At 37.6% G+C, this 21,957-nt stretch overlaps 2 protein-coding genes across 2 annotated transcripts in view; one reads left to right on the forward strand and one right to left on the reverse strand.

Annotated features, from left to right (window-relative positions):
- On the forward strand, positions 1-615 carry LOC115921156. The gene has a single exon (XM_030978326.1). It carries the CDS (start codon positions 1-3, stop codon positions 613-615), a length of 615 nt encoding a protein of 204 aa, XP_030834186.1.
- A 2,483-nt stretch (positions 616-3,098) lies between these two features.
- The window catches only part of LOC765151, a 33,272-nt gene continuing 14,413 nt past the window's right edge, over positions 3,099-21,957 (reverse strand). The window contains exons 6-15 of the mRNA XM_030978486.1: positions 21,011-21,127; positions 19,357-19,538; positions 18,036-18,132; positions 15,408-15,597; positions 14,519-14,656; positions 13,420-13,655; positions 8,469-9,203; positions 7,861-7,933; positions 7,261-7,326; positions 3,099-6,142 (exon numbers count right to left, since the gene is read on the reverse strand). Coding sequence (XP_030834346.1) covers positions 5,883-6,142; positions 7,261-7,326; positions 7,861-7,933; positions 8,469-9,203; positions 13,420-13,655; positions 14,519-14,656; positions 15,408-15,597; positions 18,036-18,132; positions 19,357-19,538; positions 21,011-21,127 — 2,094 coding nt within the window. The 3' untranslated portion in view covers positions 3,099-5,882. The remainder of the gene's footprint in view (positions 6,143-7,260; positions 7,327-7,860; positions 7,934-8,468; positions 9,204-13,419; positions 13,656-14,518; positions 14,657-15,407; positions 15,598-18,035; positions 18,133-19,356; positions 19,539-21,010; positions 21,128-21,957) is intronic.

Genomic DNA, 21,957 nt, shown 5'->3' on the forward strand with positions numbered 1-21,957 from the left:
ATGGTCAGTTTCGATATTGAATCTCTCTTCACCAATGTTCCTGTCACCGAATCTTGCCGAATCGTCTCGAAAGTGCATGACGACACCCTCCCCGACAGAACTCCCCTGACACCAGATGAAATACATGACCTCATGTACTTCTGCCTCAACTCTACTTCATTCAAATGGCGAGACAATTACTACCAGCAACTTCAAGGCGCAGCCGTGGGATCGCCTCTTTCCCCGGTTATAGCCAACATCTTCATGGAGCACTTCGAAACAACGGCACCCCAGACTCTCTCACAACGCCCTTCTCTCTGGCTCCGATATGTCGACGACACATTCGTCATCTGGCCACATAACAGACGTGACTTAGGCCACTTCCTCGCCCACATCAACCAGCATCACCCGAGCATCAAGTTCACCATGGAGACCGAGCAAAACAACAGCACCCCTTCCTACACGTCCTCGTTACCAAATCGCCATCCGGCAAGCCCGCTCACCAAGTCTACAGGAAACCCACACACACCGATAGATATCTTCGCTACAGATCCTTCCACCATCCATACGTACTACAATCAGTCCACAACGCCCTCATCCGGCGAGCCCATCAACTCAGCGATGTCGACCATCTAGACCAGGAAATCCAGCATACTAAAATGTACGACATTTTCATGAACATGTTTATAGAAAGTAATTACAAATGTTATACTAACCATACACGATGTGTTTCAGCTCTTCTTCAGTGTCGTCATTAAATTTTGTTGGGACAAACATGACAAATAAAGAAGACATCAATGTATTGATGTTTATATGGATTTGAAGGTAACATTGCAACATATGAGTATATTTAGACTAACTTGTGAACTGACTTTAACACTATTGTTATTGTTCTTATGATATTATAATTCTCGAATTGGCAATTTATTTACTGGATTGTGACGTATGAGGATATCTCTCCCATTTTTCATGTACAAAAATGTCATAAAATCTGATTTTCGCATAAGTATCTTCTCCCTTGGGCACTACTCAAGACATTTTATGGATAGCGTATTATTTACCATAGTTTCTCTGAAAAAGAGGGACCCTCAGGAATAATAATATGAATAAAATAATTTAGTTCCTTTGTGTACTATTGAAAGGTTTAGTGATCATAATTCCATTCAAAAATATATATCTTAATTCTTTTTTATCTGATTTCATTGAAAATCCCACCGTATGTTCTGCTTCTCTGATTTATTTAAGAGGTTTGTCATTTAATAATGATTTTTTTAATGTGTTTCCACAATGTTTGCGGCTAGCTCATCAGCTATCAAGCCATTTATGTCAACTTATTGTGATGTGTTGTTATCAATAAATTCAAAAATTCAAAAATTCAAACCGGCTCTCAATTAACATTTAAAAAAGGGGATCATGGGGGACAAACAGGCACCGACTAGGCATTGTTTGTTATATAGAGGGCGCAAGTAGCTATAAGTAGTGCAGTGGGGATTTAATTGAAATTGTCTGTGCATTATTTGCATCTTGCCAAGGACAAAGTGCACTTTCCCTGCATTTGTGTCGAATGAAATATAAACAGCTTTTGACTATTGATAATGGTTGCACTTTAATGAAGATACAATGCACATGTACAAATTAAGTTCATTTAGATTGGCGGTATTTATTTCATCAATTTATGGATTCAATATACATCTTAAGGCCCGGTCACACAGCCTTTCGCGTCTGTATCGCGGGTAAAATTTCGCGATTTTATTTTGCCCGCGGTTGCCCGTGGTGGAAAAATGTGCAAAATTGGCTTACCCGCGGTTTACCCGTGGTATGCCCGCGGAACAGACGCCGGCGACTGTTCCGCGTCCTTATCGCGGGTGAAGCGCGGCGGTACCGCGGCCTACCACGCTTACACGCGGTACACACGCTAATGTACGTGATAACAACGCGGTACAGACGCGGAACAAACGTGATATGACCGTGCTCCACCCGCGATTACCCGCTAAAATTTCGCGTCCAATTCCGCGTGTAACCACGTCTTAACCGCGGCCGTAGCACGTCCTAGCACGTTCGTTCCGCGTCTGTACCGCGTCTGTACCGCGTCTTTACCGCGTGTGCACCACGTGTACCGCCCGCGATTACCCGCGGTCTAAATTTTTGGGCAGCCCAAAACTTTTTCGCGCGGCCAACCGCGTGTGAATTTCTTACCGCGTGTAACGACGGGTAAAGTACGGCTGTATCGCGTCTTTATCGCGACCTCAAAGCGTCCAACAGCGTCTGCTTCACGGGCAGAAATTTTTGGCCGTGATTCGGCCGCGATACGCCCGTAAAGGGCTGTGTGACCGGGCCTTTAGAATTAAAATGACAAAAAAAATAACTGAGGTTTAAAGAGAAACGATTACAATAAATGATCTCCATCCGAAACTTTTATGAAGATAATAATAATAATAATAATAGTGGGTACTTGTAAAGAGCTCATGACTGTTAAATTTGACACTCCTGACAATGACGATCTGCTGATACCCAATCGAAAGCAAGAATTTCAGTAGCTAATAACAAAAACTATTATTTGTCACTGATGACAAGTTTTGTGAAATAGAGACCTGGTGCTCCACAAGTATTACCTCCACTTGAGCATGGCCGGCATTATGGCGCTCTAGCAGTTCAAGGAATTAATTCACGCCAAGTACCCATTTACCTCACTAGACTTGAGAGTTGCAAATGTAGATCTATCCATGTCTTGCCAAAGGACATTAGTTTTACTGCAGGACTCGATCCCGAAACAATCTGTTCATTAGTCTCGCGAAGTATCCACTATAGACCCAAACCCTCTACAATATACTGCATTAACCCTCTTTAGAATGATAAATCCTCAGGCATCAGAAGAAAAATTCAGTTATTACAAAGTTTGTCGTATTAACAATCAGTATAGACGATTGCAAAATGAGCTAAATGATAAAGCGAATATATACTGTTAATATGCCATGCTCCCAATTTTACATACTGTACAAAAATATTGCAAATGAAATGCTGTAAAATCAATCAAGGAATATAATATTAGTACTGTATACATGTATATGTCAATCAGCCTCTATGCGAACAATAAAAACGAAACAGTGCTAGTCAAACAGTCATCTTGTGCCAAATTGTTTTATATTCAAGCCACCTATTGTTGTTGAATGTTATATTGAATATCTTGTTTGTACATTTGTGTGAACTAAACGTTATCTGTAACGTAAAAAGGCACCTTCCTTTAAAAACAAGACATGACTCTAATGATAGAACTATTTACCATTTTACCATTTAGTAATGGAGATTTAAACATGTTTTTTCATACATTAACAAAATTCCAATCTGAGTCAATTTTACCAGACTATCAATACAAGAAGATTTTACTAAATACAGGTAGATTAGCAAAATGTAGTGGCACTAAAAACCGCGTCTGGAACTAACGGCATGATTGTTGATAATCATAATTATATCATGCTGAGGTAGAACCATATCGTTAGGATATGGAGCCGGTAAATGCATTTACCATCTCAGGTTTTTCAAAAAGAACTTTTGATCAACTTGACAAACATCACCAACAATAATTGAATTCTGCACTCGGGGGTCCCATCTTAAGAAAAGTTGTGATTAATTCAAAATCAATTGCTAGTTAGCAGTCTTTCATCTTTTATGAACATAATTGCGATAGATATCAATCGCAAGTAAGCTGTGATTGATATCAACTCTTTATAGGACGGGTCGCAGACATGTCCTTATAATAATGCCATTATATTTCTTTAAGCTACGAAAAATATTCATCACATTTTAAAACGACAATCCCATGAGAAAAGACAAATTTATCATCATCTCACTGGAGGAGCTGTACAATACAATGACCTTATCTTTAATATTTCCACCAGCATTTATTTGTGTTTCTCAAGATTAGATACAATAACCATTTCATGTATAACTAAGCAACAGTATTTTAAAACAAGTAGAAAAAGAACACCAGGGTGAATAGGAACAGCATTTGATATTTGTTAATAATAATTTGTTTTCTCCCAATACAAGAGTAGACATTTTACTGTTAAATTTTTTACTGTTATGTTTTTATGTGACCAGAGAATTCATTTATTTGTGACAAGCTACACTGAAAATAAATTAACATCATGTCAACTTGTTCATGAATATAGCAAATGGAAAGAATCTGAACGATTCCCGAGAAATAAAAATCGCCTAAATAAATTTACACTTTATTAACCCCAGTGTTCCCACCCACCCTGTGTTATTGCATAACAAAAGATGGACAGAACAAAATATACAAATAATACAAAAATATACAAATATGATTATTCTTTATCAGATAGAATTTCATGATATTACACCAATTGATGTGCCTCTGCAAAAACTAATTCGACCTCCAAAAAAACTCAAGAAGTTGAAATACGCAACCCCACTATTTTCTTTATCATTGTCTATACACACAGCTTAGTGTTTTATGCATGACATTGTGACCCCTGTTTTTCCTAATTTCATTAAAATAGCCTTACAGAGCACAAACATCTGCCTCACTCATATAGTCATCTCTAAAGAGCACATGGCTGAATCAATTTAAATGGCATGCCTACAGTGTCCAGTAATATACATGGACATTTCATGGAAAGTACTGTTATTGTAACACATTGAAAATGCTGTATATGGTGATAACAATTAGGATAAGACATTTGAGATTTAAACTTTTTGATCTCAATACAGAATATATATCTCTAGGATCTTCGGTAAGCAAGTTAATCTCCTGAAAGCAATAGCTGTCAATGTGACCTCTGGTCTTTGATAAAATTCTCAAAGGTCACAGTTGTAATGTCCTCTTGCTGACCATTCCAAGGTGGAGGTTAGAAACCTTCTGGACCATTCCTAAAAGCTGAGTTTAATTGCAAATTGTACAAACAGTAAAACATATTTTCTGGCTTTTGTTAACACCATTATGACCCTGTGACCTTTGACCTCAAACCTCATACACCCACAATCTAAGTACATCCTTGCCCTTTCACTCATACTTCAACTCAAAGTTTGGTTTGAATTGTTTAAATACTTTACAAGTTATCGCGGTAACAATATAATTAATAATTGTCATTAACACTTTTATGACCGTGTGAACTTTGACCTTTGATCTTATACACCCTAAAACTAATCCCTTCAGCCTTGCATGCTTATTCAAACTTGATACAAGGATACAATTGCATATACAGTAGTGTTTGTAAACTAACAGAACAAAAAGGTGGGTGTTTCACTTGAGCACTCTAACATCAGCAGGTCCCATCGCACTGGCAAGATAATGCCACTACTTCATTGTACATGAATTGCCTGTTGATGTTTTGTTACAAGATTTATGAGTTAAATGGAAAAATAAGGCAACCAAAACTTTCGACCAGTCTTCGAGGATATTCTCTACACTTCTATGTACATTTGTTTTCATATATCATGGATATGATAAAAATATATATCTTCTTCCCTAACAAATCAAGCATCTGGTTACATGTTTTTATAGACCATGGAATTAGAATGCATACCTTATTAATGCAATCGCTTTAATATTACCCTCTTTTTTATAATAATGCTTTTACAAATTAATGAATGCCCATAAAATCTATATATTATACAATTCCTCTCTCTAAAAAAGAATGAACAAATATATTTATCTCTTTATTTTCTTCTGTCAGTTGTCGGCAGTGCCTGTGGAAGTGTATGTTTGTCCTTAAGGGCCTCTTTACAACTAAATTTAATCATCTCCATCTTTTTTTGTTCTCTTCGTGAAGTAGGTGTTTCCATAGGTACCCATGTATGCACCCCACCCCTGCTGGTGGTAACATTCTATTCTGGTACACTGCGCCCCTGGGATTCTCCTTTAGGCCTCTTTAAAACAAAGTTTAATCATCTCCATCTTTTTTCGTTCTCTCTGTGAAGTAGGTGTTTCCGTAGGTACCCATGTATGCACCCCACCCCTGCTGGTGGTAGGGTAAGATTCTGGCACAACGCGCCCCTGGGTTGCTCCTTTGCGCCTCCTTGAGACCGCAGTCACATGAGAGGCGTAGCCTGTAGACTGTCATCTCCCCTGCATCCAGGTTGAAGGGGTAGATGTTGAGAGGGTCGGTAGGCGCATCTGTCGGGGGCGCTGGAACAGAAGCAGCTGTAATACCGGTATATAACAAAATACACTTAGGATGACCAAATCCACACATTGTTATCATTGGGAGGGGCAGCAACACGATTTTGAAAGTATGAGGAGGGAGTTCAACTTTGAGAAATGTGGATTCCAAGAAAAGAGACTAGATCTTTCCTTCTCCCGTAGTTGGGAAACAGGTTGGTCCATGATATTCTTTTTGGTCTCTTTTCATTATAGATTGGAGAAAAGTAGACATGAGAACGAAAAATAAAAAACAGCCCAAGAAATGATAAAAATTAACCATCTACATACTTGAGCTGAATGTCCTTAAATGGGCTACTCATGATCTTGGGAAGACAGTTTTACAAACAGGTCTATTCTACACAGTAGGCTTGCGGTAGCACCTTGTGAGAGAGATGGAGGATTGAGGAGTCCTGAAAAGGACTCTTGATAATCATTCTTGAGGGTGTGTAGTCACGAATAGGACTGTTGGTGTAGTCTTGAAAAAGACTGTTGGTTATCTTTCTTAGCTTATAGTTCTAAGGAAGCGCCGGTTGGAGAGGATAGGTGGCAGGAGTGGCTCAACGTTTCAAACAGGTTGACTATCCGTCGTCACGATAGTCACTCATGTCACTCCTGACGACGGATAGTCAACCTGTTTGAAACACCGAGCCACTAACGCCACCCATCCTCTCCAACCGGCGCTATAGTTTTCCTTAGAACTATAAGCTAAGAAAGATAACCAACAGTCTTTTTTTAAGACTACACCAACAGTCCTTTTAAGGACTACACACCCTCAAGAAAGATTACCAAGAGTCCTTTTCAGGACTCCTCAATCCTCCCTCTCTCTTACAAGGTGCTACCGCAAGCCTACTGTATAATCTACATCACCATGCAAGCCGATACTGACAAGCAGCATCTAGGTCTATTCTATTATCATAAGCATAAAGACAAACACATTACTCACATATATGTTTCTCTATTGATGCTTACATGTATATTCAAATCAACTGTAGGTCTATCTGGTCACTTAAAGAGATTTAAAATGTTCTCAAGGAATTGGCACCGTACATTCTACATTACAAAAAAGAAATGAGGATAAATCTTTGTCATAAATGTGGATTAGTCTACCTAGGTCTTACCTAACTTCCTACAATGTTCTGATCCCAGATGATCGTAAGCATCATGGTCAAGCCCGTAATACTCATCTGTAGGAGAAACAAAAGCACACAAAATCCATTCAAAATAAGACCTAGAAAATTAGACTTATGTACGTCCAGTTCTCATGATGCTTCCGGTACATGAAGTTGACAGAAGGCACACAAGACCAATTCCTATGATGCTGTTGACCTTCCAGTCTCATAAACCATATAAATCATTGTACACAGAGTGAAAATTTTCAGTCATGGGGACCTTGAATCACATGAACTTTGTTCTGTCAGCATCTCCACCAGATTAATAAAGACATAAATTGTATATGGAATGTCACAACTCCTGATGACAATTAAGCAGTCAGTGACTGTCAATTTGTTCTGAACGTCGAGCCTTGCGTCGAGACCTTGAAATATCTATTTATAGAAGTAATATTTGATGCTCACATTTTATTACACTATAATACATATGAAAATGTTGCTATCATTGAGTGCTTGGTTTTATTGCAATTGCCCAATTATGCCTATGCTCAGACAAGGGCACTGCAAATTGATTGCACTTGAGTTCTAGCCATACAAATGCAAACTTACTGCTTGGATCCATTCTCTGTTTTTCATTATCCATCCAATCGTCAATGCATTTTTGCTCTTTAGCTGTGATGACCTGAATAAGAAAAGAAAAAAGGAAACGTGTCATGAACAATAGATTGCCAAACATGTTATTAAAAAAAAAAATGTAATTAGAAACGATCCAAGGATTTTCATCTAAACTATTGGTTTACAATCGCATTGATACCACAAATTCAGCCACTATTACCACTTCTTGTATTTAAAGAACTACAAGCACCTCCTAATTTCATCAACTACAATTTCATTTCCTCTACTTAATACTATTAATATTATTCATCCAAACGATGCAAGGATATTTCCAAGAACCATCTTTCTTATTAAGGCTAAAACATTTCACAACTACTTCTGCCATCAAGACTATTGCCAGCATTTTACTATGTTGGTTATACGTCCATTTACATGTTTCAAACATGTAGCATATACCTCATTGCTTGAAGGCGTGGGTAGTCACACATTAAGCAATTATGTAAATCTGTGCTTTGATCCATCAAGAAAACTTTGCATAACATTCAACAAAGAATGCATGTACACAAATACAGGGTTGAAGTGAAAATTTGTAAGCAGCTCACCCTGTTGGGTTTAGGATAGAACCAATATGTCGCAAAGATGACATCGATGCTATTAGGGTTGCTGGGTAGGTCATCCAGGACTGGACTAAGAGGTGGAGCCAGGGTTCCTGTAGAGATGAGTCTCTGGATCCCTCCTGCATCATGGAGCCCAGCATGACGGCGTGATCTCAGGTGCTGCTCATCCTTGGACCTGCTGGACCTTGCATCTAAGAACCTGGCATTGCGCTTGGACAGGAAGCTACTGGTCTTTCCTCCAATCTTCCCTTCACTGTCCAGTCCAAGGAGGTCTTTGATGATGTCCTCAATCTCCTCCTCTGAAAGGCCATCAAGGTTATCGAAGGGATTTTCATCGCCCGTTTCTCCTCCCGATTTCTTTTCCTTTGGAGATCCAAACCAAGAATCCGGGAGACCAAGATCCTTGAGCTTCCCTGCAATATCTCCAGCCAACAAAGAATCATCATCCGGCGGTAAGGTAGTGGTCATTGTTGCTTCATTTGCTCTAAGTTCTGGTGAGCTCCTATCATCACTTTTCTTAGTACTTAGTTCATAGTTGGTCTCTTTGTTTGAATGATCCCTTTGGTCAGGTAATCCGTCATCCTCATCACCGGGAGAATCACCTTGATCCTGGAGATTGTCCGATAAGGCAGACAATCGGGCCATCAGTTTATAATACTCACTCTGGAAATCAAGTGTAGGTGTCTCGGTGTGTGGAGATGCGGTTGTGAGCTTGGGAGTCTGAATAGGATGAAAGTAATAGAGAGGGAATGATGTGGCTATTATTAAGGGAGATCTGTTGTGATTTGCAGACACAGAAGTTGGTTATTCCATCCTATTTTTAGTATTTTGAGTTGTCCTGGATTTTTCTACAGCTTTATATTTGTAAAGCGCTTAGAGACATTTGTATTAAGCGCTATATACAAATTAAAAATCATTATTATTATTATTAAACTTCCTCTTCAAGTCTGTGTATATTCTTGTACTGGTATTTGTGATGAAGATTGCCCTCATGGTATTCTGTTTTCACAGTAACATCATTACACTTGACAACTAATGTTTCAATAAATTTGTCAGAATATCTTAAAAAGATATTTGTAACTATATTTGTCTCCAGACTAACCCTAGCCAATATTCAAAATATCAAGAGTGCTCCAGATTCCTGATTTTGCTTTTTTTTTGGCAATTAGATTTGTCTCCAGGGTATAGAGTGAACATTTCACTACTGCAGACTTTATGAGCACACCAGATTCAGGATTTATAATTTTGTTGCAAAATGAATTTCTTGCAATGAAAATTTTGGTTGTAATTTGCCAATAGTGTCCGGATAGTTTCAAGTCTTACGGTAAAGATATGAATATGTCCCATTACAATTAACCCGTTGACTACTGAATTGTATAGTTCCCATAGGATTAACACAGGGACCACCAGGTTCCCGTAAGCAAAGGGTTAAGTCATTTGTTGCTCTGATTGCAAACAAATTTCATGCTTTTAATGTTATGCAAAGATTTTCGTTTCAGACAAAACTCCATGCATGTCCTTCTTCATTCCAGTGATTTATGTTCCTACTATTGCCAATAGATTTCTTCTTTTTAAAGGTCTATCACTTATGATTATTTAACGTATCATATTCTTAAAGTTTCTGGTTTGCTGTACACTACATGCTCATTCCCTTATACATGTATGTAAATGATTTAAATTTTTGTTGTTGCAAATACATTGCCTGCCGTAAAAAACAGCCATTAATCATTTGTACAAATGTCATGTTGGAAGAGTTTCTGGCTTTACAGTAAACTATTGAAGTATAGTACATCCTCTATTACAGACAGTCCAAGAAGTAAGTATTTACACTCACAGTTTAGTCATGTTTAAGGCAAACAAAAATATCAATGTTCTGTACATTTATTTGAAATAGTTTGTTTAATTGCAACATGATTATTATTTCTAATGTTATACTTAATCATGAAAACCAGTAAAATTAAGAAAAGATAAGAAACTAGATGAAACTTTGACTGCGTGCAGTCGAAAATGATGCCTCCGTTATAGAGCAATTTTACAAACCAAAACAGAAGAAATTTGTCAAATTCAAGTTCGATTGTAATCCATTTTCAGGTTCTCAGAATATTGTGATTACAAGCTTTTTCTCATATATATGTATGACCCTTTGATATTTGACCTCATGACCCCAAAATCTACTCAGTTCATTGGCTCTGCAAGATACATACATGTCCTGAGTTTCATGGTAATCTGTCCATCTGTTCTAATGTGATCACAAGCTATTTTTGCGTACATACAGTACACGCCGAAAATCTCCGCAACACGATTACACGATTTATTTTTAGGATTACACGGTTTACACGATTCACCTGAATCGTGTAACTGTGTAATCGTGTAAATTTACACGATTGAAGAATGTCGCTCTGAATCGTGTAATCGTGTAAATAGTTAAGTGCATTGGTCGGATGATTCGACCAGATGTAACAATCGTGTAACTGTGTAATCGTGTAAATTTACACGATTGAAGAATGTCGCTCTGAATCGTGTAATCGTGTAAATAGTTATTAGGGTAATAAGGGCATTGGTAGAACGATGCGACAAGCTGCAACAATCGTTAAATCTTATCCTGCTTACACCAATTGCTTTTTACACAACTTACCTTCAGTGTACATCAGTTAATTACTGTACTTTATATTCGTGTATAAACCTCAGCACTTTCCACTAACATGTATCGTATACTAATCCGTGAGACAAGGTAGGAAAACGTCAGAAACAGGAAGACATGACAGATGAAATAGTAAAGGAAAAAAGATAGCTACGAGGAGAAGGGAACATATAAAAGGAAAATGAGGGTTGAAAGGCACGATAAAGATAAACAGAAAAAAAGAGAGAAAAAAGGGAAAACTGTAAAGTTGACCGGAAGAAAAGAAAGAGTGAAATAGAGTGATAAAAAAAAGAAGGGCGAAACCTAGTAAAATTAACAGAAATGAGAAGGCTATGAAACGGAGAGGAAAAGAGACAAATTAATAAGGTAAGAGGGGAACATAATGAGGGAAAGAGAGGCGAGAAAGATATGGGGGAATGGAAAGATATTGAAAGAAAGAGAGAGAGTGAGAGAGAGAGAGAAAGATAAAAAAAAAAAGAAGCTTTAGTTGAAAGAAAAGGGGCACCGATCAGATTTTAATAGGGGCATTTATCGGAGTTGATGGGGCATTTATCAAAAGTGAAGAGGGGCACTTCTCGTACTTAAAGAGGGATACTTACTAGAGATTAAAAGGACACTAATGAGAATGGAAAATGGACACTTATTGTAAAGGAAAATAGGAACTCGTCGAAGGAAAAGGGGTGTGTGTCAAAAGAAAAGGAGCACTTATCAGAGTTGAAAAGGGGAAGGGGCACTTTTACAAATTAATAGGGACACTTGTCAAAGTAAAATAGGTACTTTTCCTACATACAAAGGGGCACTTTGGGGGAACTTGAAAAAGTGGGGGGACACTGTGCCGCTAGCTAAACGTAACTCAAAGACAGTTGGCCATTCACTTATTCTATTCATTCTCGGCTTGCAACTGGTTCTACACTCTGTAGCCAGTGGCTTACATACTTACGTACATGTAATACCTATTGTTCAGGGGGATCCTATGTTCAAGGGGAACCCCCTGAACAATAGGTATTATGTAAGGATCTCTGCCTGTAGCTAGGGCAACGGCCTTTGTCCCCGGCGAGGGTCAATGGCAGGCCACATTCAGAGTAAGCTTCTTTTGTATGTGACAGGAAGTGTGCCCTTAAGCCTTAACCGTAGCTCTTTATACATATAGCTGAATAATGCAATGTTGTAAAAGGTAATTTACGAAAATGAGGAACGCTAAAAAAGCAATAAGTGATCAAAGTCTAAGGCCCGAACTCACAAAGGAGGTTTGTCGACAAACCTTGGTTTTCGTGCGTCATATGACGCGTTTTTACAAACCAGGTTTGTAAAATGGATAATGATTGAATACAAAAAAGTATAACGATATTCATAGTAACGAATGAGCTGGTGAACCGTAATTCTAATTGGTACAGCCTTGTAATGTAAAAGTATCACATTATACTTAATTATGTTAGCCCTCCTTTACATTTTGTAATCATTTTTACTTATTTACAACTTAGGAATAATAATTCCCCCCTTCCTTCGTCGTTCATCGCTTTTTTCTTTTTTCTCACCGAGGATTAAATCCGAGAGTGCTTTTCGGGAAGTGGACTGATTTTTTTAACTTTCTAACATTCTATAATAAAACTAGAGACAAGACACTGCAATTAAAAATATATACAAGAGAAAGAAAGCGTAATCTTCGCTATCCCCTCGTATCGTCCACGTTGTCCTCGTTCAACCAAGAAGTAACTTCTTGCTTTTACTGAACTAGACGGCTTAACCTGCTCACCATCACCACTGAAAATAAATTGTAACACAATTCCAGCGAGCAATCGAATCGTGTAAATTTTGAATCGTGTAATCGTGTTGCGGAGATTTTCGGCGGGCAGATTACACGATTACACGATTCGACCTGAATTGAGGAATCGTGTAATTTTACACGATTACACGTTTACACGATTCAAATTTCGCTTCATTGGCAAAAAACGAATCGTGTAAAAATAAATGGTTACACGATTCCCGCGAGCAGTCGAATCGTGTAAATTTTGAATCGTGTAAATCGTGTTGCGGAGATTTTCGGCGTGTACTGTAATGAGCCCTGTGACCTTTGACCTCGTGAGGCCAAAATCTAATCAATTCATCGACTCTGCAAGATACATACATGACTAAAGTTTGGCAGGAATCGATTAATTGGTTCTTTAGATAACGCGATCACAAGAACGGGACGTACGGACGGACGGTCAACCCGAAAACATAATGCCTCAGGCTACTTCGTAACGGAGGAATAAAAATGTAAACCTGCATTTGTTGGTTCTTGTAATATGAACTTACCTGATGTTGTTTCTTTGGTGAGGATGGTTCTACCGCTGCTTGCTCGTTGTTTTCTCTCAGCTCCTTGTCGTATTTCTGGTCGTTGTTTTCTTTCTGCTCCTTGTCGTATTTTTGCTCGTTCTGCTCTTTCTGTGCGTTGAGTACAATATTTATTACTTCAGGGTATTTGTCCAGGTAGTCCATGGCCATACGAGTAGCATTGACTTCATATCTGTGCTCATCTGCAAAGCGGTCAGCTGTATCAGGGTGAGCACAAAAAGAAATTGTTGATAATATTTGATAATGCTTGAAATGTTGCAGGCATATATCCCTTTGCAGATTTAAACAAAAGACTATTGCTTAAATAGTAAGTAACTAAAATATATAGTTTTTATTCCTATCAAATTAGAAGAAAAAAATTGCATTCTCTTATTATTATTATTATTAGTAGTAGTAGAAGTAGTAGTGACAATGAGTAGTGATGAGTTGTAGTAGAAGTAGTAATGAGTAGTAATAGTAATGAGTAGTAATAGTAGTGGTAGTATTAGTAGTAGTAGTAGTAATAGTAGTAGTAGTAGTAGTAGTAGTAGTAGTAGTAGTAGTAGAAGTGGTGGTGGTAGTGGTAGAAGTAGCAGTAGATGTAGTAGTAGTGGTGTTAGTAGTGGTGGTAGTGGTAGTAGTAAAAGTAGTAGTAATAGTGGTGGTAGTGGTAGTAGTAGTAGAAGTAGTATTTGTTGTGGTGGTAATGGTGGTAGTGGTAGTAGTAGTGGTGGTGGTGGTAGAAGGACCATTAGTAAAAGTAGTAGTAGTAGTAGTAGTCATGGTAATGGTAGTGGTAGTAGAAGTAGTAGTAGTTGTAGTAGTAGTAGAAGTAGTATTTGTTGTGGTGGTAATGGTGGTAGTAGTAGTGCTCGTGGTGGTAGAAGGACCATTGGTAGTAAAAGTAGTAGTAGTAGAAGTAGTAGTTTTAGTAGTAGTAGTAGTAGTAGTAGTGGAAGTATTAGTAGTAGTAGTGGTAGTTGTAGTAGTAGTAGTAGTAGTAGTAGTAGTAGTAAAGGTAGTAGTAGAAGTAGTTCCGGTAGCAGTGCTAGTAATAGTACAAGTATATCATATACATTACCTGAAGTATAGATACTCTGCCCAGGAGCATCCATGTGCTGATTCAGTAGGCTTGCCGTCGTCACAAATCCTGTATTGAACCTCTCCTGACAAAAATTGGTTCGACTCAGGGATTTTTTGCCTTGATCCTTAACAGAAACTTGGCCCATCAAGGAAACAGTGACAGCAAAGAGGGAGACAAATTGAAGTAAAAGTTAGTAGGAGAAAAGACTCTTTGTTTTAAATATACAGAGAAAGAGAGACAAATAAAGAGATTTCAACAATATGAAATGGTGCAAACAAAACTAAAGAAAACAATATAGAGATGAAGAGATTCATTACTTAATTCATGGAGTTCCTAATGAAGGATATCATGTCCACTTATTCTTTAAAAATAATTATATAATATTTACTGGCTTTGAGGGAGATACCCCATATATTGCCCAAACTAGACTCATATTGCCCCGAGTCAAAGACGAGGGCAATATGGGTCTTGTGAGTATCTCCCGAAAGTTAAGCCAGTCAATATTTTTATGGTTATCCAAATCAGACATCTAGAGCAAATACATATTAATCAACCGTGACAATCTTAAAGAACTGAACAAACTTTGTCAACCAGCAGTGCGAGTGCGGTCAATATGAAACTATATTTTCACTCGTCTCTACATGCAAAGTCTATACGGGCAGGGAGACCAAGGAAAATACAAAGAATATATCCCTTTGTTCCCACTGCTAATGAAAACTAGGGCGATACGGTTTTGTAAATGACCAGGTCAGATGTCTAATACGGGTAATAATATTTTTTTAATTTACCATGTATGCCACTGTTTATCTTATTATGTACCCATCACTAAAAGGACAATTTCAAATATAGGTATTCAAAGAAAAAAATGAATACAATGCATGGTTACCTTCTTCTCCAAGAAAATGAAAGGCCTCTGTCTCTTGCTCATGCCCTTCACAACCTAGTCTCCAGTAGAAGTATGCATCATTGCCATATCCCTCAGTACTTACAGTCAAGGGAGAAGTGGTTGTAGAACCTGAGCTAATGATGTTTTTCTGGAGAAGAGGTTGTCCATTCCTTCCATCCAAGATATTAATCTGTTATTTAAACAAATAAAAGTTCATGGAAAAATTATTAGTTATGAAAGTTGAAAAGTTAAATACCACTACCAAGTACCAACATTTTTTGCTCATAGTAAATAAAGAAAATCATTAAATCATGTAAGCCTACTATTCATGATACATGGTCTAAATTTTTAACTTCATTTTTACATGTACTGAGAGGATCCTCGCAGGGGCCATTCACGACGATCAATCCACAGCTCGTGGAAAAAAACTTACCGGTATTTACAAAACATGTAGTCATGTCAAGACATCCATGCATATACATGTACGTAGGTGAGCAAGTCTGTGTGTAATGTTCACACGTGAATACTTTCTATTGTGACGTAAACAAAGACACATACGGAACTGCGTGTACAAATTATCCTTATCAAGACGTAGCGTGCGCGGTGAGTAAGACATGTGCTCTCAGAGGACGTGACTAGTTGCAAATACGCGTATTGATCAACCGTAAAACATGATAGAATATTGTGTGATTATGCAGGTAACACGCATCCCCGATAGAGGAAATCGTTTACTTGCGTGCAATCTATCGTGTTTTCATCGTGATTTGTTTGGTATTTCATCGTGTTTTCATCAATATTTTATCGTGAAATACCCATCAAAATCATGCACAATAACTTCTGGGTGGTATTGTATGAGGAGTACAATGGGTAAAAGGCAGAGTGGCAGACACTGTCATTTACTGCACAATTTCTTGACAGAATTTTATGATTTCTTTCACAAAAGAAAGAGGAATTACAACTATATCTATATATTAGATAGCTTAGACAGATACCGAGATGTGATTGGTCCAGCTTGTCACGTGATATCAATTGCGAGGATCCAAATTGTTATATTTTCCTGGCCGGTCACTTTTCGGTGTTATATTTTACCGGCTGGTGAAATGAATATATTTTTAATCAATGCATGTGGCCCTCTTGAGGACTGTATGTCACCAATTACACACATTACACCATTACCAAGGGTCATTATATTTTTTCAAAATTTTTTTTTCATGAATTTTTTTTTCCTTTGAAATTAATTTTTCCACATTTTCATTTTTTCCCCAAAAATGCTTTTTTGGGTAAGATTTTATTTATTTTATTTTTTTTTTTCCCCAATTTTTTTTTTTTGGTTTTTTTTTTTGTAAGTTTTTTTTTCTTTCTTGAGCTATCTCGACAGATTATTTTTACGTAATTTTGATTGTCCCCAAATTTTGTTTTTAAATTTTGGGGCAAAAAAAATATGGAACCCCCCCCCCCCCCCCACAAAAAAGGCTATCTAATATAACAGTTATTGACTGGCAGGGGTTATATAACATTCTTTGGACCTGAAGGGAGTTATATTTTCCCTCGCACTGCGTGCTTTGGGAAAATATAACTCCCTTCAGCAGTCCAAATAATGTTATATTACACCCCCTGCCAGTCAATAACTGTATAATAATTTTAATTCACACTAACATTCAAGTAAGATTACTCAATATGTATGTGGGGCTTGTTTTGGACAAACATTCACTGTGGCATGAACAGGAATAAAAGAACGGCCAAAATCAAGATAAATATTAAAATAATTTAAAAATACATTTTAACTTTGATCAACCTCGATGCAACTCCAATATGCAAAAATACACCCTGTGGACTTGGATTTGAACTATGGTACCTCCCGATTGGATTAACATAACATAACATTTATGGCATAAACATTCATGCCGCGATAAACAGCAGCACCTGGAGAACGTTAGCCAGCCTGCGGCACCTGGGCTAGCAAACCACATTGTCTGCATTTTGGAGGCCTTTCCACAGGGTTAAAGAGTGAGAGGTTTCTTCACTCCTTGCAGAAATATTGCCAAATCTGTCTTGATCGAGATCCAGTGAACACTAATATCCATACAAACGTCCCTTTCAGATCATTAACACACAGGCCGAGGACTGACTGTTTGGACTTACATTTTGTGGCTCTCAAATTTGCTACACACTGTCTAGGCAACAGTAGTGTGGTGACCCCAAATTATTACAGTTTTAACTTTGTTACCTCTGTCTCATTTGGATGTGAAAAGTCATGCAATTTGTCTTGGTCACTTGTGGCCCACAAAAAGGTGACACAATAAACCATCAAAACATCGGCCAAGCAGTGGTGAATCAAACAGAATAATCTTAAGGTGTTTCACAATTCTGGATGTTCTTATAGCAATGTCAGGGAAACTGTTGCTTTCATGTTGGTAGGTTCCCTTCTTTAAAAGTGACATTCCTTCCTTTATTTTACACACCAAACTTGCTGCAGTTGGCTTTGGTCTTGGGGCACTTTAGCATGTAATATCTGAAAAAGTCTTCCAGCACTATAACCTCCCTATAAAGCATGTTTTAGACTGATAACCCATCATTTCTACACTAAAATGTGAGTTTTAGACCCCCAAATCTGACATTTTTATTTACCTGTACGTAGTAGTAGAGAGGGTAGCCAGGCCCATAGTTGTAGACGACCATGAAGTCAGGAACATCATCATCGTTGTAAAACCCTGCAGCTGGAGTACTGAAAGAATCAAAGATTTGTTTAACTATAAAGCGTTATGTAAATATTAACTATTATTATTGTATGATTGTTATTAGGAATTTGTTATTATAATTATGTATCATGTATTATATTCTTGTAATTTGTAGGTTAACATTACTTTAATTTAATTTTTTGTTCAGCGCTTAGAAACTTTGTATTAACTCTTAAGCTGCCACCCATACAATGCACCCAGTGCCACAGTGCTAATCCCTATTGTGCCAGCCACAAATCTCCTGTGTGCCAAGTTAATTTTAAGGTTGGTTCAAGTGTGTGTTATTTAAATCTTTACAAAAAACAAATCGCTGAATTACTCGAGAAAGTCCAATCTGACTGTTGTATACAAAGACGCGTAATCCAAAGCCGATAATGTGATGCAAGCGATGGTACTTTCAATAGCGCTGCAAAAGCACTCAGCACGGTGCAATGGGCATGAACAATGACTGTTATTACATATGCGCCCTTGCGTGCACAAAGCAGAGTAACGGTGGCTCGCTAGCATGAACGAAGCAATCAATCGATAGCGCGCTCGCGTGCACAGAACACTATAACAATAGCGCGCTAGCAGTTTCATGGCAGGAAATGAGTTAAGCGCTATATAAATGTAATTTATTATTATTATTATTAAAGATAGAAAGAGGTACAGTTAGTGACAGGTACGTTGTACAACACACAATAACTTCATCATCATGCATTGTACAAACCAGCAGCTGGAGTACTACACAAATCAATGATAGAGGTACAGTTTGTGTACTTGCACTAATCAGATATTATGATTATTTACGTCTGGGGATCAAACTTTAACATCACCATTCAAAAGGCGTGACTCAATCTCATAATCCTCTTTTAACCTGTGTTACCTATAGGATTCTAGCTAACCCTTACTATTGAAATAATGACCAGAGCAAATGTTGGACAAATCTCTTGTGCATGTAGTTCCACGTACAGTCTGTTAAGATTTAACAATTCATTTAATACTTTTAAACAAGAAACATCTTCTCTCTCTCTCTTTTTATAATGCAAAATAACCAGAAATGCACGCCCGTGCAATATAACATCTATTGAATATCATGTGACCAACAAGGATCCACGTAGGTGTTGTATAAACTTTTATATTTTTGTTTTATCATGAATGTTATTATGTCAACTTATATTTAATTTTGATATTGTTATCCCTTGTGTTATCCATTGTGTATTTGAACAAACCTGTATGATTCTGAAGAAGGCAAAGTGTAATTCCACAGCTGTTCATAGCTCTGACCATTAAACGCAACAATGGTTGAGTTAAACATGGACATAACGATGTCCTTTACGCCATCTCCGGTCAGATCAACAAGTACAGGGGGCGTCATCACACCCTTGTAAGGGTCAGTATAGATGACCTTTGCCTGGGGAGGGATGAGAAAACACAAAGGGGTCATAGCAGGATGTAACATCCCCGAGAGCCTATAGAAACAGCGATGCCTCTCATAGTAGTCAATAAATATCTTCGCTTTAGAATGTTAATTACCTCATGCAAAACTATGATCACTAGTCTTTTGTATATTCATCACAATTTTCTAATCTGTAATCAAAGATAGGAATTTTAAACCAAAATTTTTACAAAATTCTGCCCTCCAAAATTATTTTTTAAAGGAAATCATTATATTACACACTTTGGTCCTATTGACCAATGAAATTATTGAGTATTTAGAGCTCCCACATTCGATACAAGATTTGGCACGGTTGTACAGATATTTCTGGAGTTACCACAAATTTTATCATTTTCGGCTAGTGATATTTTTTTCGATGGAATTTCCCAGAATACCAGTATGGGATGAGCCTTAATTTTTGTACATCTATTGCATGCTTTTGAACCCCAAAATAAAAATGTTAAACTTTGAGTAGTGCACTGTTGCAGTGCCATGTGAACCTACAATATTGTTTAAATCTTAACCCGATGTTAACTGGGGGGGGGGGGGGGTCAATTTGACCCCCCCCCCCGCCCCCCGTAGAAATTTAACCCAATGTTTACTGGGGGGGGGGGGGTCAATTTGACCCCCCCCCCCCCCCCCCCCCCCCGTAGAAATTTTGCGACTACTCTAGAACCGCGGCAGATATAAAAAATTCTTTTCATGAATTTTTTCTTTTGAGTCTTACGCATCTTTTAAAACAATTGTTTTGAAAATCGGACGTATAGTTACAAAGTCATGTGACCTTTAGTCTTTGCATGTCAGGCCGAAAATCGCTCATTTTTGTAATTTGTGTACAAAACATATGGAAAAGTCATTTTTCCTAAAAAGAGATAAAACATTGGTTATTTAGTCTTTTTTAAAGTTTAAGTGTTTTTTTTTGGGTCAAAATAGTTGAATTGTAGTTATAAATGAAATCAAACAACAAAAACAATAGAATACATAAGTTAACAAAACAATGAAATACATAAGAAATTATTAAAACAAGAGATAACATAAGGAATAACCTGGCTCTTCCAATTTTTTGTGTCAAATTATTATTCCAAATGGTCTAACAAATATATGTAGTGTAAAAGAATGCTTAAATATGAATAATGTCTGATTTATGGGCAAAAATGTGAATTGTATGACCTTATTTGCATAAATTACCATAAATATGAAAATGAGTGAATTTTTCAAAAATTTGAAATTACCATAGTATTCTATAACACTTCACTTGACATGTATGCAAATTTTGGCAGCGATCGGGGGTGAAACGGCCAAGATCTTAGATTGACCCCCCCCCCCCCCCCCCAGTAAAAACCCGGTCTGAAATAGCCCAGTTAAAATAGGGTTAAAAGTTTCACAAACTTCAAGTTTAAAACTACAATGGCAGTGCATTGTAATCATAGTAATCATTCATAATATACCTGACTCATGTTGCAAATAATGATATCTTCTAAGGGTAAAGCCCAAAGGGAACCTCCAACTGTCTCTCCTCCTGTTCCAAAGAGAACCATCGCTTTCCCACCTTGCTGGTAGTAAATCTACAAGAGAACAATCATATGGTAACATTTCTGAAAACATCAGTAGTGATGGTAGTAGTAGTAGCAGTAGTAGTTGTAGTGATAGTAGTAGTAGCAGCAGTAGTTGTAGTAGTAGTGATAGTAGTAGCAGTAGTTATAGTAGTAGCAGCAGTAGTAGTAGTAATGATATTAGTAGTAGCAGCAGTAGTTGTAGTAGTAGTGATAGTAGTATTAACAGTAGTAGTAGGAGTAGTAGTAGTAGTAGTAGTAGTAGTAGTAGTAGTAGTAGTAGTAGTAGTAGTAAGTAGTGGTGATAGTAGTAGCAGCAGTAGTAGAAGTAGTGTTGACTACTCTGAGATTTGTTTCATCAAAGATGTTGGATTACATTGCAATTGGGTTTTAGGTTATGTATAGGGTTACATTTGGGTTATGTAGACTACTAGGTCTATGGTTAAATAAACTAACATTTTTGGTTAGTAAACAAATATACCATGCACGGAGAGGCTCTAGTTAAAATTATGGATCAAGGTGGCAGGAATAGCACTATTTTCTGAGGGGCGTAGCCTCGAAGAAACAACAACTCGAAAAAACAACTTTATTAATTAAATATTAATACTAAAGTTTACTGTCACTGAAGTAGCGAATATTGCAGTTGCTCTGGCTGGTGAAAACAGCGCAGACCGACATACCGCGACCGATAGCACATTGATCTTGATTGATCGCATATACATGTATATGACATCATCCATAATATAGTGCCATGGTATAGTGCACTATACCATGGATGACGTCACGGTTCCATCATAGCAATGTTATGTTGGGTCACGTGATGCTTTGTTGACCAATCACTG

Source organism: Strongylocentrotus purpuratus, unplaced genomic scaffold (genome assembly GCF_000002235.5).
Source record: "Strongylocentrotus purpuratus isolate Spur 01 unplaced genomic scaffold, Spur_5.0 spur5_contig_812, whole genome shotgun sequence".
Lineage (NCBI taxonomy): Eukaryota > Metazoa > Echinodermata > Echinoidea > Camarodonta > Strongylocentrotidae > Strongylocentrotus > Strongylocentrotus purpuratus.